Source organism: Buceros rhinoceros, unplaced genomic scaffold (genome assembly GCF_000710305.1).
Source record: "Buceros rhinoceros silvestris isolate BGI_N320 unplaced genomic scaffold, ASM71030v1 scaffold29780, whole genome shotgun sequence".
Classification (NCBI taxonomy): domain Eukaryota; kingdom Metazoa; phylum Chordata; class Aves; order Bucerotiformes; family Bucerotidae; genus Buceros; species Buceros rhinoceros.
Window position 1 is genome coordinate 1 of NW_010389474.1, and position 17,133 is coordinate 17,133.

The 17,133-nt window shown below is 39.6% G+C and overlaps 1 protein-coding gene across 1 annotated transcript; it reads left to right on the plus strand.

Annotated features, from left to right (window-relative positions):
- Positions 1–160: 160 nt before the first annotated feature.
- BRD7 (bromodomain containing 7) lies at positions 161–14,141 on the plus strand (the record flags this gene model as incomplete). Its single annotated transcript, XM_010134461.1, has 16 exons — positions 161–369; positions 1,142–1,271; positions 1,667–1,724; positions 3,336–3,480; positions 4,829–4,939; positions 5,294–5,478; positions 6,351–6,474; positions 7,000–7,075; positions 7,764–7,871; positions 8,431–8,563; positions 9,443–9,554; positions 10,564–10,614; positions 11,456–11,567; positions 11,720–11,863; positions 12,901–13,044; positions 13,950–14,141. Coding segments are annotated over 16 exons (1,907 nt in total), but the record flags the coding sequence as incomplete, so codon positions are not given.
- Positions 14,142–17,133: the final 2,992 nt, after the last annotated feature.

A 17,133-nucleotide genomic window follows, 5' to 3' on the forward strand; every position in this document is an offset into this window, starting at 1 on the left:
CGGCAGAAGCAGTGGGAGCTGGAAAGAAAGTGAAATCTGGTTCAGTGACAGCCTTCGGAAGGACTCTGAGGCGGCGGAGAGCTTGTGCTCCGTTGTTCAGACTGAGTAGGAGAGTGTTTTCTGCGGTACTCACACGGCTCGTGTTTCTTTTATTCTACAGAGTACGTAGAAAAGCCACTGAAGCTGGTGCTGAAAGTTGGAGGAAGTGAAGTTGCCGAACTCTCTACTGGAAATGCAGGACTTGATTCCAGCCTCTATGATGACAAATCCGAACATGAAAAACACAAGGACAGAAAAAGGAAAAAGCGAAAGAAAGGAGAAAAACAAGTTCCTGGAGAAGAAAAGGAGAAGAGAAAGAGAAAAGTTAAGGTACGTATTCATGCTAGTGCATTTCAGCAAAAAAAGAAAATACTCCAGTTTTCTCTAGTCTTTACTTCCAAAGGTGAGCTGATCCTACTGTAACTTGTATCCTTAAGATGGAATCCATTCAAACTCTGTATCATAGTTGCTGCAATTCCTTTTCTCCAGGTAATTGATTAGGAGAAAGATGAGTGAAGGAATAATATGAAATTTCTCATCGTTCAAAAAAATATTGGCGAGTATAAGAGCATAGAAGATTAAAAGGGGGAGGAAAAATTATATGTCTAAATAAATCTGTTTATATAAAACAGAATGAAGACTTTTACAGGTTCTTAATCCAAAAGAAAATAATTTTATTTCTCTCTCATATTCTTTCTTACCATGATAATAATTATAACACATTTATTTGAAGCATTCTGGCTACCTCTAATTTTCAATTTCCTGACTATTTCTAACTAGTTTGTCTAAAACCTTCATAAATCATCTTAGGCGCTTTCTGGAGACAATTCTTTGTACAGAGAATAGTGCACAGTCGTTCCCGTCATGGTGTAAGTGGCTACCTGTCACATTTTTTAAAACCACATTTTTGAAACCCCGTGATGCATTTTATAGCTGAATTACCTTATTGTCCAGCAGATGGAGACAGTACATAAAGAATACAAGGCTTTTAGAGAGTTTCAAACTGGTTTTTCTTAAGCTATGTGAGGTTGTTTTGAAAAATCCACAGAGCAGTACCTACAGAAATAACGCTGGCTTTGCATAACAGTGCTTCTCTTTCTAGGAGGATAAAAAGAAACGAGATCGAGACCATGCAGACAGTGAGGGAGAACAGGAAATGACATGTCAGACCCCCATCAGATTGGAATTGCCACCAGAGAAACCATTGACAAGTACTTTAGCAAAACAGGAAGGTAGGAAAAAAGACACTTATTTTGCTAATTGCAGGGGTTTTAGTTGATTCGTGTTTTATTGTTCTTTGTTTCTATAGGAATTGACAACATTTTTTTTGCCATCTCAGTGTTTGTCCCCATCTCATACAAAATTTTGGCATTATGTTACTCGCTACTTCCTTTGCAGAATGGTGTCTGGTACCTGTGCCAGAGCGAGCAGAATGTTGAGTAAGGCCAGTGAGAAAAGTAGATCCGTCATATACATTGTGGGTTTTGCCACTATATTCCTTTCACTTATGATCAATTCTCAAGTAGCATCAATTTTGTTTAGTTAATTTCTAATACGTTGGAAGTTTAGTACCTCTTGCAGTTGGTTCTATCTCACACCCTTTCTTCCCCTCTTCTTTCTGGTCTAGAGGTGGAGCAGACACCACTTCAGGAAGCTCTGAACCAACTCATGAGACAGCTGCAGAGGTAAGCATCTGTTCCATAGGCTTTCAGAGCTATGAAGTGGAAACAAAATGCCTTACGGGAAGAGGCATATAAAAAGCCGAGTGAAAATATTGTAGCTAAATCTATTGCCAATGGGACTATTTTAGGAATTTAAGTCTTGGTTTAAAAATGCGCACTTACAATTTCTCCTCAGCTTAGGCTTCTTGTAAACACCTCCGGTTTCAAGTTCATAGTGCTTTTAAAAAAACTTCAAAGATAGAACAAGTTTCCAATAATGTGAACCTTTCTTTATAAGAACCTTTTTTTCAGAGAGGTACAAGAGCTTGGAATGAGCTTGCCAAAACTTCTTTTACCTTGAGTTCTTCTATTTTTAGCATTATTTACTATAAAAACAAGGTGAGCACTTGACAGCTTAGACCGTGCTCTTTTCCTGTCTTAACCAAATGCCTTTGGATTGAAACAACCAGATTTGCAGTATTCGCAGTTGTTTCAAGTAGTCTGTTGTTCAATATATTCTTTCTTGACTTTCAGAATTAAGAATATTTGTATGTCTTGTACGAGAGCAGTTGAAAGGTCTTTCCCGTATTAAGCTTGAAACCGTTGAGGAGTTTTCTCTTAACCTTAAATTTTCAAGACCTTTGTGTCATTTTCACGAACATAACAACCACTATCAGAAAGAGCGTAGGTTTGTTTTGGCCGCCTTCCCACCGTACAGAAAGCAGCCACCACTTTTCCTTTGACTCCCATCTCTCAGCTTGAAGCTGTTGTGCAAGTGTTGCACAGGTGTTGCAGAACATCTGCGGTCTGGTTTTTTTATGTGGTATGTATGGCAAAATGCTTCTCACTGCTCTGTAGCAACGTGGAGTAGAGATCTGTAAGTCATAATTAAGCTCAGGAAAAAGGCCTTGAGATGCCAAGAGTGTGTGGTATCAACACTGGCGCACGAGGCCAGCCTCATGCTATAGAGTTCAGTGACAAGCAAAAAAAAAAGCTGTTGTTCTGGAGGAGAGACTCCTGCCAGCTTATCAACTAATTAGCTGATCCGAAGGAGAAAATACCAGCCAACTTTTTAGATTTTAATGCTCTCAGAAGCACCCAGGAATATCAGAGTATGTCAGAGATCACCAGAAGTCTTAGTAAACTTTAATGTAAAAAACTATCAGCATTACATAACCTGAAAATTCACATAAATCATAGACACAACTTCTAGCAAAAAGCTTTCCTTTCTGTTGATTTCAGAGTAAGCGATGAGTGACAAGCGTACATTCTTTTGACATTTGTTCCCTTTATTTTTCAATGACTTAATTGTAATATCAAACCACTTTTCAAAAAGCCTAAACCTGAAAACCAAAAGGTGGAGGGTTTTTTTAATCTTCTTGGGAGTACAGGTAGTTAACAAAATGTGGAACTAACTTCAAAAATACGTTTGTAGCACTTTTGGGATATATAGGTTTGTGTTTCTGGGATCATTTCAACCTTTAAAACTGAAAGATTATGCTGACAAAAGCCATTTCTAGCTTTATGGGTTTTGATTCCTTTTCAGCTTAGTCCTTTCTTTTCTGTTTAATTCCAAGCTGTATGTTCCTTGTTAAAAGTTGAAGCATGAAAAACTGTCTTTTCATTTCTTAACAGAAAAGATCCAAGTTCATTCTTTTCATTTCCTGTGACTGACTTTATTGCCCCTGGCTATTCCATGATCATTAAAAACCCCATGGATTTTAGTACCATGAAAGAGAAGATCAAGAACAACGGGTACCAGTCCATAGAAGAATTAAAGGTAGTTCCGCAACTTTTATTTTGGCTACAGATACGTATTGTGCTCAGCTGACTTGAACTCTAGTTCATTTATGAGAATATGAAGATTTCAAAAGAAACAGTACTTCTGCCTGAAGAAATGTTTCCTGTTTAGTTTTTGTGAGCGAGCAAGTGGAAGTGAAAGAGAAAATGCTTCTGGTTTGTAAATACGCATCTCGAAAGATGCGGATCGTTTCACGTTTTATGCAGGATTAAATAGAACGTGTCGGTTTGTCCTTCAGCATGCCATTTTAGAGCTTAAGAATGAGAACGTTAGCAATTCTGTCATACTGTTCTCGTTTTTTTAATGTATTGCCTCAAAAAACAAGGAGTCCGGTGAATTTGCGGGCTGTGCCTGTCTGTTACTGCTGTGTCATTTGCCTCCTGTCACTCCGTGCTAGCCAGGCTTACCTAGTCACCGAGATCCGCAGCTAGTGAAGGTGAGGTGAGCTCAGTCCTGTTGGCAGCAGCCGCTTAACCCCGTGCTGTAGTGTATCCAGTGATTCGAGGGCCTGTTTCGAAGACTCCTAAAGCTTTTAAAAGGTGTAGGGGGTTGTTTTGGTTTGCTTTCTTCAGCAGAAATTCTCTCTAGTTCTTTACTGAGCTGGATGAGGACCTGAGAAATGTAATTTCTGGGTAATTAACAGTCAAGCTTGGGCAGATAGCTGTCAGTGAGTAGTATTGGTTGTATTTTCTTGCACATTTTTCTTTAGAACTCCAAAACTTCAGAAGAATATTCCCTGTTGTTTCAGCTGTTTCTGATTAGTTTTTCATTTTGACTTTTGTCTTTTTAAATAGCCGAGCATGCAATAAAACGTATTTACCCGTAGGGGCTCTGCAGTCACTATAGAAGTTTCTAGTTGAGTCATTCAAGAAATGAACTTCAAACAAGCATACATTTCTTTTCTTCACTCTCACTGAAACTGGAATATTCCTTGTAAAGATTTAACTTTTAATTGCAGCTTTTCTGATTTTAATGTTAGCTGTATTGTCTCTTTTCCATTACTTCATTTTGTTTTTTCTTCTAGTGACTGCTGCTTTGGTCAGGAAAGTGGGTAGTTTTAGCTAAGAGGATTTCCATTAAAACTTTCAAAACTACAAAGAATACTGAACACTTAAAAATACTTTCAGTGCTAGTTTTAAGACTCGAATCTAATTTACATGCTTCTGTATAAATTTATAATTAAATAGATTTCTTAAATTCATTCATTAAAAATGTTCTTTGAAGTTCTTTTCCCCTAAAGCTTAAGACACTGCATTTGCACAGGGATTTTAATACAGTGCACTATAAAGTTTTAACTTTCATTCCAAAATTACTAATGTCTGTACAGGATAACTTCAAACTGATGTGTACTAATGCAATGATTTACAACAAGCCAGACACCATTTACTACAAAGCTGCAAAAAAGCTGCTGCACTCAGGGATGAAGATACTTAGCCAGGTAATAGAATACTCAAACAAAATATTTAAAAATATTATTCTTCCTTTTTGATCCCTCTTACTTTCTTTTTTCCACACTTTTCTTACAGGAATCTCATGAAAATTAATAAAAACTTGCTTAGGATTTGTCAAATACTTGCACATTAAAATTTAAATAGTACATTGTTTTAATTCTCATGCTTTAGTACTGCTACCAGATCAGCTATTGAAGAAATATTTGCATTTAATACTTCATTTTTTAAACTACCTTTATACTTGCTAGTATAAGAAAAACAAACTGCAATAAAATCGCCCTCTGTGGGTAGGTTATGAAAGTCACTGAAGTAGCAAATAAAAGGATTCTGGTGTTTTTTAGGAAAGAATTCAGAGCCTGAAACAAAGTATAGAATTCATGGCTGACCTGCAGAAGACAAGGAAGCAGAAGGACAAGACAGAACTGCAGCAAACTGGGGAAGATGAAAACGGTCCTGGGAAAGACAAAGGAGAACCTGTCGATGGTGACACCAAAGCGTTCAAAACACCTAGCAAAGAACAGAAAAAGTGAAGTATTGTCTCCATGACAATTATAGGATGCACCTTTACATAGTACAGAAACAAGATGACTTCTAGGGACCAGTGGATGTGGGTTTCTCTCTCTGGTACTGCATGTACACCAAGACTCCATCACCTCAAGGAGAACATTAGTATAAAGTGTCTTTGTATACCAAAAATGAGTTTAGAATTTTTTATGATCCTATCGTTTTTTAATGTAGGTAACCCTGTACTGCTCATCAGCTCTGTTCCCTCACTTATTTTGTACTTCAGTGTCTATTTCACATAATAGTCTTGTTCCAGAGAGAACTTGCAACTGGGAACTTTTAAACATTTTGGTACAGATAACTATGTAGCCAGTTTCAAGTACCTTTTTTCTTTTCCTGTAGTAGTTGTAATTGAAACCTGTAAATGCAGAGCTACAGAACGGACACTTCCTGAAACATCTTTTAATAGCTAGAAATAGCCCTTTTAGTGTTCTGAAATACTAGTGACTTTATTTTTACAGATTGAAAATATAGATACTAAAATTCAGAATTCTCAAAAAATATCCTTATTAGTTTTGTGGGAGTGATGACATAAAATCTGACAATATGCTAAACCAGGACATTAAAGTGAGCCAAACGCAGAGACTGCTACAGTTCCTAACTGTAGCATGTAGTGATACAAAGCTTTGGCGCAGATTTTCCCCAGCTTTATTAAATACAGTCATATGAAATGCCGTGCTTTTTTTCTGCTTGGTTTTTTGCCTACAAAAACAGTTTGCATAGTTGGCAAAACCAATTTCTTCACTGAATCCTACCAGGATATTTAGCCAACTGGTGTCTGTTAAATCTATCTGTTAAAAGTTAGTAACTAAATTGTGTGGGTTTTATTCACAGGAAGGACAAAGATCTATTTGAAGACAAGTCAAGGAACAATAGCTCGGAAAGGGAGCAAGAGCAGATTGATCGCATTGTTAGAGAATCTGGGGGAAAGTTAACGAGACGACTTGCAAACAGCCAGGTAAATCTGAGAGTTTGGCAAATGCTTTCACTTTTTCATAACCCAGGCTCAATTGGCATCTTACACCAGTTGAAACTCAAGGCATGCTTTTACTAGCGTTCACCCATTTTACACGACTGACCATCTGTGAAACTTCCTAAGGTTAAAAAAAATGCATCAATTGAATGCATGAATGAATCTCAGCAGAGCAAGTTCAGCTTAAGTTTTCAGAAATTTTAGATAAAGTAGTAGAAAAGAACGAACATAAGGAACTTCAGGGAAGTATCTCAAATCTGACCTGCAAAAAGACCTGTAGTTCTGAAACAGCCATAGATCTGATCAAAGCTTAGTAATGTTACAGGAGAAGGAACCCAGTTTGGTAACACTGGGCCCATTTAATTTTCTACATGAATTACAGATTTTATCTTTTAGCCTCTGTAAAAACATTAATATATATCATAATTTCTTAATTCCTTGTGGTCATACCAATCGTAAAGAGAAATCTGGTGAAAATAAAGGCGTTAGACAGCATTCTTCTTATTTCAGTGTGAATTTGAAAGAAGAAAACCAGATGGTACGACAACTCTGGGCCTTCTCAATCCGGTTGACCTTACTGCAGGAGGTAAGTTGGCACGATTCAGGTAACAGTCTGCTTTCACCTACCTGGTCTGCTGGTTTTTGGCTGGGGCAGATCAGCAAATGTTGGCTAAGAACTGAATGCTTCTTTACAGTCTGATGAAGACCTGGATTTAAAAAGCTGCAGCTGAGGGAGCACGTAGATGGGGACCAATTGTGGCTTGCTAGGAGCAGCTGGAGGGAGCCCTGGGTTGCTTTTTTTTGTGTGTCAGCTGTTTGCAGGAGCTGCAAGAGAAAGCCTTTACTGTTGGAGAAGAGACTAATCTGCTGACCCAAAACATCATCAGATGCTCCAGAACTGGCCACTGGGAACTGTCTAAGTCCCAAATCATTTTGTCTTGTCAGTGCCACCTATGCAGTGCTGCTAGCTGAAAGAGTGCTGGTGCTTGGCCCCTCAACTGCCGGCCCATTACACAGCTGAGTCGAATGGGTCTAGACTAGGTAACAGCTAAACCATGGGTGTGTTATCAGCATGGTTCTCACACTGAATCCAGAACACGGCTCTGCACCGGCTACTAGGAAGAAAATTAACTCCGTCCCAGCCAAAACCAGACAGAGTTGTATCCTGTTTATTTTGAAGTTTATGGCCGCGAGTTTTAAATGAGTTTGAACATCTTCTTACATCACCCAACTAGGCCTTAATTATTGCTGTATTTTGATATATCCTACTGCAGAAGCAGGTTACTGCCCTGTAAAGCTGGGTATGACAGCAGGAAGACTTCAGTCAGGAGTTAATACATTACAGGGGTTCAAAGAAGATAAAAGAAACAAGGTTACTCCAGGTAAGGTGTTTGGGGTTTTTAATATAAATCATTTTCCTTACATAAACGAAATACCTAAACCTCATCATTACTAGCTCACAAATAGTTTGCAACTAAGGGCTTTTTAATGATAAAGCACATTGTTGCATGTACCTATCACACAACTAAAAAACAAATCGCAAAGCCTACCTTAATTTACATATACAGAAGAGGAGGTGCATTTAATGGAACATTCATCTATACTGCAAAGAGGAACTACACTAGACAGAGAAGTGGTTTTGGTAGTGTTGAGGGAGCTTAGTGGTGAGCCTGAGAACCTGCTGCCAGCACCAGACTGAATTTCCGTGTTGTATTAGGGACACAGTATTGCTAATAAAACATTTATAAACTGAAATGCGCTTGATGTAGATGTTATAGAAGATGCTACAGTGTGAACAGATGGTATTCTGGGAAAGTTTGCTTTCACCATAAGAAATATGTTTCTAAAAGTTTTGTTTTGGGAACTGTTTTATGAACTCTTCTCATTTTTATCTGAGATGTGCCTATCGGGGTAATAATTAGTGCTGTTGTTATTCCTTAGTGACATACTTGAATTATGGACCCTACAGTTCCTATGCTCCAACATATGATTCTACGTTTGCCAACATCAGCAAAGAAGATTCTGACTTAATCTATTCCACATATGGGGAAGACTCTAACCAAGGATCTTTCAGGTAAGGAAACAGCTAGGATGTGTGTGACAGCCTTTCATGTACGGAAGCAGGTATGTGCAAATCAGCCATGTGGGCTGTGTCTCTGCTGTTGAGGGATGTCAAAACCCAGCCTACTGGGTTTGCTTTGCCTGTTTTAAGAAACAAATACTTTAATAAGCAAATTTGCCTGTAAAGGGAAATCAGCCCAGATTGAAGAAGTTTGATGCTACCAGTACACAGGAAGACACAGTCTAACATTTACGTATATTTATGCCTAACTCTGAAGGACTCCTGTTCAAAGCCAGAAAAATGTTCGATAGTACAAATGTTTATACAAACTGGGATTTTTAAACATTAATGACCTTGAGTGAGAGGCATCTTTAAGATGTATAGATCAAATACTGGCCAAACAACTCTGGTCATAGTGGGGGAGAGCTGAGCCTAGAGGCAGCGATTAGTTCGTATGCTGCTTGATTTTCCTATTACTTATTACAGTAAAAATAATTAATTCTCATTGTTTTTCTTATTCTTGAGTATAAAAGACTTCAGAGTTAAAGTCCTTTTGGTTTTTTTGAGAATAGTAAAAATAGAATAGGCAGGGGTATAAATTCCTGTGAAATGTGGGAACACTTACAGGCAAATGCAAAGTGACTGTGTGTGTTTGCAGTCAGTTGCTGCAGCTGCCTGAGGAAGGATACTTCTAGTTTTTCAGTTTTTGTTAAGAATCTGAATGGGTTCCTCAGCTACAAAAAACACAGATAAACTAAAGCAAACCATTTAGATCAAATTCTGTGTTACTTTTTGTGTTTTCTGTCTTGTACATATTGGTTTGGCTCTATGTAACTTTTTTCCATTGAATGTTTGGTGTGAAATAGTTACCTTCATCTTCTGATTTTCTAGTATTCATGACTTTTTGACGAAATCACAAGACTATCATTTCTTAATGGCCGATAGTTTACTTGATGTTTTAACTAAAGGAGGACATTCTAGAGCTCTCAGAGAACTAGAAACGGTAAGAGTGGTCTAATGTCTGGTCTTTGGTTTTAGTACACAAGCTGTAAAGCTAGAGAAAGACAGAAAGATGATGCTGATCCTCTTGCTGGGCTTCCTTTTAATTGGTAAAATTTGAAAAGGAAGGCTGATACTTGTCTCCAGAGGATAGATTTTCTGGATAGGGATTATTCTGACTTTAATTAGTTAAACGTGAAAATTAACAAAATACTGTAGATAGTCACATGTTCTTCCTCTGTTTTTCTGCTCCTGTTCCACTTAGTAGGAAAATGTCAATAAGAAGGTGTTCAGAACAGAGGTGATCATGGACGGGCTTGCTTGTTTCCATGAAAAGTTTATCATGTTCCTCACAGCCTCTCTTCAGTTCAGGAGAATTAGTGACTAGTTTTTTCCTTTACTTGGTGCAGTGCTTTAAACTCAAATACATGCTACGTTATTAAACAGCTCCTGTAAACTACACGTCTCAATTTCAGTTTCTCATCAGTGAAATGAACAGATCAGAGCCTTTTACTGATGAGTCAAATATTAGCTACAGTAATATTAGAAATAGTTCGTGGATCAAAGATCAGCCCTTGGCCCCAGTTACGACCTTTGCTTGGCATTACGAGTTTAGCTCTTTTGTAGCACCCAGCAGTGGCACTGACTGACAGGGCTCAACACTACGGCTGCGGGTATTATATAGTTACACAGAGAAACAGAATGCATTTCAGCCTTTGATAATCATCCTTCCTTTTCTTCCTGCTCCCCCCTAAACCTGTGATGTGGCATCACTGGGGGAAAGCACGTGGACTTTGCGAAGAGCACTAAAATGATAAAGTGCATGCTGTAAAAATGTATTTTAGTAACGTTAACTTCTGAAGAAAGCCCTCTAAAAAAAAGCTACTTTATGACTTGGTTTACAGAGAAAGCCTACTATGACATTAAAAATGCTGCACTTTGTAATGTTTCACTTTGAACATAAAGAGAAGATTCATTTTAATGCTTGCTTTAAAAAATGTTTCTCTGTGCAGCCAATGGAGGAAGCTGAAGGCCTGTATGAAAGAAGTGATGCAACAAAAGATGTAAAGGTACAATTTTTCACTATCGATTACCTACTGTAACCACCCTGTCTAGCCCTACAGGCAGAGAACTGCCTACAGCTGTAAGATAATGTGCAGCTGCACTGAGACTTTGGTGAGCTGCGAATGGACGCTGTGTCTTGTGCCAGCAGCGCGCTGTTCCTGTTCTGTAACCATTTGGAGAGTAAGAATCTCCAAGAAGTCAAGTCTGTGTGTCAAGAGAACTGGAAGAAAATGTTTAGATGTTTTTGTTTCTGATTGTTTAACTATGTGATACATCTTCTGCTTGGCAGCTGTACTTGTTTTAATCTGATTTGGTTTAACGTGAACTTGGAAGCGTAAAACATCCCACAATACATAGCTATTTGTGAGACATTTTATCAAAGCCCTTGAGCTGCTGCAGGCTTACAGTGTATCTCCAAAACTATTCCGCTGAACTCTGTTCAGTTAGAAAACGTGTAGTGGTAAAGGGCTGCTCTCCTGAAGCCTTCACCTGCAGCTGGTTCCCAGGCTGCGTTTGATTTTGGCCTCAACTCTTGGATAAACTCTGCTTTAGGTGAGCTTAAGAAAATTTTTTTTTTAATTGGGATGCTGGCCTTAAGTTACTGTACCATTTGTGCATGCCCCCCTGGTTTGGGCAGATGCCATTTTCTATTTGAGTATGAAATAGGTTAGTAAACCGAGTCCTGAGTTTCCTGGGGTGTCTGTCCAGCTTTCCCTCTATACGTTCACTTTTTTGTAGAGCAGGGTAATTTTAACTAACTTTATGTTCTCGTTTTCCTCAAACAATTTTGTTTTGAGGCTGATCTAAATATTGTCTAAATTATTACTTGCTTTTTTTTAGACTATGGAAATTGATATTGCTGCCAGGTTGGATTCTATTAATAACGACAGGCTTACAGCACTAAAAGCAGTTACAAGCTTTGGCATGCCTGTAGAAGAGTTTGATTCTGAGGGTAAGTTGTCTTGGTACTCGCTCTGCTGATATGGCTTGTAGCTGTTTTAATTTCTCCGTCCCTTCGCATAGTCAGCTTAACCATATTTTATATAATCACACAAGTAAATACGCTCTCTTACCAGTTAGGACCTTCTTTTCTTCATTAAACAGAGGCTGAAATCTTCCAGAGGAAACTTGATGAAACAACAAAGCTTCTGAGAGAACTCCAGGATGCTCAAAATGAACGACTAAGTACAAAACCACCCCCTAATATGATTTGTCTTCTGAGTCCATCTTACCGAGAGATGCACTTGGGTAAACACACTTTTTCTAATTGTGCTCGTGGAATTTAACAAGTTACAACTCGAATCAATTCCAAAAAAGACAGAAGTTTCAACAGTTACAGGGCAGACTAGATGCCCTGTTAGGCATAGAAGATTCAAATTTTTTTTGTAAGTAAAGTCAGAGGAAAGTTTTGAACAGTAATTACAAATATTTCCTCTTTATTAATAAATTTCCGTAGACTTGATGGGGAGATTTCTGTAGGGCAAATGAGAGCCAAGCGCCTCTAAGACCACAATTTTTACATGGACTTGGAACCGAGGTTGCTTAAATGTTACCAAGTTGTTAGTGTAAGGCCAGCTGTATTCCAGACTTGATGGAGGTATCAGTCCATTGCAGGAGAGCAGTTCACACCAGTCAGCCCCTCTGAAGTACTCGAGTAAAGCTGCTTGTCTCAGGGTCAGTCACACGGCCTGTCTGAGTGGCAGCCTCCTAAGGCAGGACTGCGTGCAGAGAGGCCTGTTCTGCAAATAAAACTCACTTGTGCAGTATCAACTACAGCACTGGGGTCTAAAATAACCTCCTCGATGTGATAAGAGAAATTCCCCACTATTGAAGAAATATTACCAAGTCTAAGCAGATCAAATACTACCTTTCTGTAAAAATTTAAGTAGCTACAGCTTTGTTCTTGAAGGGAAACCACATTTGCAGCAACAAGAACAGTTTCTCTAGTTGACGTACAAAACTAAAGCCAGGTATTACAGCTGCGCTGTGGGTGCCACCATGTCTTCCCCAGCTGTTGTACTGGTGTGACCCAAGTCACGAGCGCAGCCTTTACCTTGCGGTGTTTCTGGGTGGAAGGAAGCCTTGGACAGCAGCGCTTTTGTTCCTCCGATTCTTCTCGTTCCTAGTTCCCAGTATGCCTTGCCTGACTGCTCATGGCACAGTGGAACTCTTCTGTTGCAGAAACGTTATTCAATGAAATTCCATTTGTACTTTAATAATTAAACTGTTTACAGGGCAAAGGACTCTATATATAGCGTATAACTACATCCACTTATCTTTTCTAGCGGAGAGAGTGACCAATAACCTGAAAGAACTTGCACAACAAGTGACTCCGGGCGATATTGTCAGTACCTATGGGATCCGGAAAGCAATGGGAATTTCGGTTCCTGCACCTGATGCAGAAGACAGCTGGGTAGATCTGACGGAGGGTGAGTACGCAAAAGTGTATTGCAGCATCTGTTCAACTAAAGCAAACCCACATCTGCAAACCATTAGACTGGCTTGGGGTAGAACTTGCAGTAACCTAGTTCCAACTTTCAGTTCTCCCCTTTTAAAATTCTGTTTCTAATGGAAAGTTGCTGTGTTTGGTCTCAGTCCAAAATTAATCTCTTAGACGTACAGAACTTCGGTTCAACTACATAAGGTAGTTATTTCACTGCCAAATTTGAAGGCTTGGCAACCCTTTCAGTTTTGGTTTTTCCATTTAGCATGAAGTTACAAGAGAAAAAGCCTCACTTGCTGAAACAAGGACATTGTGCATCCTCTTCTCCAGGCTTGTGGCCATGCACTCCTTTTGCTTCATGTGGCCAGCGGTAGTGCTTTGTAAGCTGTCTCCACTCATCCAGCCAAATTAAACTACTGGTTTTTCTGGATAAGGAGTCGAGTCAGTGGGATGTCTTAAGTGCCAGAACCAGATGGCACTGGGGCGGGGGCCTTGTGACAGGTAGATGGTAAAAGCATACCCAGAGTTTGTGTTCGTCGCCAATTTTTAAGGCAGGTAAGAATTTCCTTTCAAGAAACTTGTTTCACACCAAAAATGTCCTCAGTCTGTAGTTTATAAAGGCTTTCAGTTAAGATGTTATTTAATGAAAAGAACAAGATTACCTCAGGAACTTGCTTATCTTTTCAACAAACTGCTCGAGAAATTTCAATTTCAAAATTGCTGAGCGTTTTCTTTTTCACAGCAGAACCAACTGAAACACGATCTTTTCCCAGACAGCTGACTAGGGACTAGCCACGCAGATGGCGACTGGCTTGAGGAAGTATATGCATTTCTTTCATTTAAAAGTTGTTAAAAGTGGTAATTGACCCGGTCTCCGCTGTGAACTTTCAGACTTTCAAGAACCGAAGACGACAGTCGCCATCCCTGAGATTGAGTGTGGTCCAGTCACAGTCTGACGCCTCGGTTCAGTTTGCAGCTGGCTGTTTGATTCTAGTTAAGAACCAGATAAACCTGGTCAGGTGCGTTCACGGAGCAGGTATATACTGTGTGTTAAACTATTTTTGTTTGTTACATTTTGGATCTGGTGACATTTGAAATGAGTTGTTTGTATTAGAGTTACTTCTGCTACATAAATGCACTAAATTACTCTTTTCGCATTCCTTATTTTAATAATGCACCTCTGCAGCATTTCAGTTTTCCCAGATTAAGTGTCTGGAAAAGTCAAAGCATAAGTGGAAAATGTGCCTGTACATGGTGCAGGTACTCAAACATTTCTAAAAAGCAACGTATAGACTCTCATATCTGAATCTGATTGGGGCAAAATCATTAGTATCTGAACACTGAGGTTTCCCTTTCTACAATTACTGTGCAACTCCAATGATCATGAGGAAGAGAAATAAATAAACTTTTTAAATAAACCTGATGTAGCCTGACGAATTCACAGAAGATGAGCTTTGTGAGACTTTGAACGTGGATGAATCTCCTCTTAGAGAAACAACACCATCTGCTCAGAGTATTCCAAAACTCGAGGGCAAGCTTCGGAACCTGTCACAACAGTGAGGTGAGACTAACAAATACTCAACTCATGAGACACATGTCGACAGTCTGTCCTGGAGGTATGACTAAACATGGTGTGGATAATGATTTTAGGCTGGCTTAGCGGAAAGGAGAGCACGCTGACAAAACTGGTGACTTCCGCATTCACCAGAGCTGCAGCCTGGCAGCCCAGCTTCCAGACAACTCCGGCACCGCTGCGGCGGGACGTGCCGTGTCTTGCGGCCAGCATCATCCTTCCTCCTCTCTAAAAACAGCTGCAGAAGTGTGAGTTGTTTTTTAAACTTTTCACAGTTCCATTGAGTAAAACCAGTCTCGTTAACTTTAAGGGTCTAAGAAATACACCTCCTTTTCATGGGAATCTTCATCAAAACAATCACAAAGTTTCAGGAAGTTTTTTATTTAATGTTAAACCAAAAGTTTGTTCTTCTCTTTAAAACAGATTGCTAATTCAAAACATTATTAGCTTTTCAAATTAGGTACAGTGCCATTTTTTCAGTTTAAGAAAACAATAATGCTGTAAGGAAGATTGAGGAAATAACCTTGTTAGAACAATCTTAAATTTCAGAGATCGCACTCAAAACAACTGCTGAAAACAGTTACTTAAATGCGTTTGCTTCTCAAATTGAACTTTGGCTGTGGCTGAACATCGCTCTCCTGTTACACACGGCCAGTTCTGATGAGAAGGGGGGTCAGGTTGCTCAGATACAGCCCCCTTTCCGTTACAGACAGTTTCTAACTTCAGGGATGCCCTGCACAGCACTTGAACATGGAGCAGCGAGCACGGCTAAATGCATCAGGTCCTCCTCAAACTGCAAGGGAAACCTGCTCCTTCCAGTGGGAAAGCTACAGCTCTTTACACCACTTCTGACACGGAAGTTGTGCCCAAGCAAGTTACTAGCCTGACAGGCAGTACAATGTAAACAAAAGCATTTTAAAATGCTGTTACAGGCAGCAAATTTTCTTTCATTGATAACTTACATCTACATTCTACTAGGTCTGTGAACAGAGCCAGCTCTATCTATAGGCATAATTCAAAAGAGATTCATGAGGCAAATAGTCACTTTACCTAACACGGCATTGAAGACTGCTGAAGAGAGCCTTTGAGACACGCATGGGCCTTACAAAACAATAAATATCTCAAAACAAATGCTTGCTGAGCATCTGTTACTACACATACACAACATACAAGGGTTAGCAAAAGCTGTCTGAAAGTCTCTTCAACTACAACACTGACCTTACACTGACGAGACACTAAGTATGAAACTTCTTTCTCAGCAGAGTCCCCACATGAACCCAACAACCTCTAGCTAAGGTTTTCTAACGTATCTTCTGTTGGAGACTTAATACAGACTTACTACAAACACAGCTTTGACCTACCAGACTGATGAAGGCTACAAGCACAATTCTTAATCCACAGCTGGACAATAGTACATTTGTTCCTGTCTTGAAACAGAGTCACTTCATCTTCTAAAGAAATTACACAGTAATTAGAAAGCGGCAGTGATGCACAGGACTGCTTGTTGAACACTTGGCCAGTATGGTTTAGTACTAAACCCAGAAGAATTAGTAAATGCTGATTTGTTTGTAGAAGAGTAAGGCTTAACAAGACAGATGCTGACCTCATTAATGGTGCTGTTAGACTAGGTGTGGTGTATTGGGGGAATCCATCCTTGGTTGACATCTGTCACTGGGCAGAGGATATTTGCCTTACAGAATGGTCTTATCGCCACCAACAGAAAACAGGTTCAGTGATTGCAAGAAGTAGAAAACGGTTCATTTTGAAATCAGCAAAAGCCGTCAACAGCTTAAAAACTTTACAAACTAAACTAACTTGGGGCGAGCCCATTTCCGTGACCTTACTAATGCTCTACAGCTACTTTCAGTGCTGAGGCTCTGCTGAAACATTTCCCTTATGAATATGGTTTTCCATATTTCCTTTTCTAACCTTCAGACCCAGTTTGCTTCATAACCTGCATTGCCTTCAGAAGGCAGACAAACCAGCCAGCAGCCAGTCACAGTGAAGAGACAGGAACAGAACCAGCCAACCCAGCCACCCGCCTCAGGTGCCGTTCTGCTTATACTGTACCTGCTACTGTTTCTAATACTGTCTTACTAGTGCTGTTCTTCAGTTTCCAAACAACTCAAAACACGTTATTTTTTCTTCCCTAAGTGCTCTCCAGAACGCGGTCAGCACACAGAATTCCAGCTGGGCGTCAGGGACACAAGCTGTTAGCAGAGCCTGTCGCAGCCCAGCGTGCAGCACAAACTGTGGGCGCTCAGTGCTCCTCCAGATCGGGTCTAGTTTTGGAAAGTTAAAGCCAGAATTTCAAAGACATTATCTTACGTGGTTGTGTAACATGTGCATGCGGGTGTGAAATACAGCACAGAAATACGAAGGAGAACATGTACATAACGTAAACACTCCGGCACAGATGGCAGTCATTGCTGAACAGCCATTGGTCATGCAGACATTTGCGTAGTACAAGGTGCTGCTCTGGAGGAGGGGAAGATAAAAGCG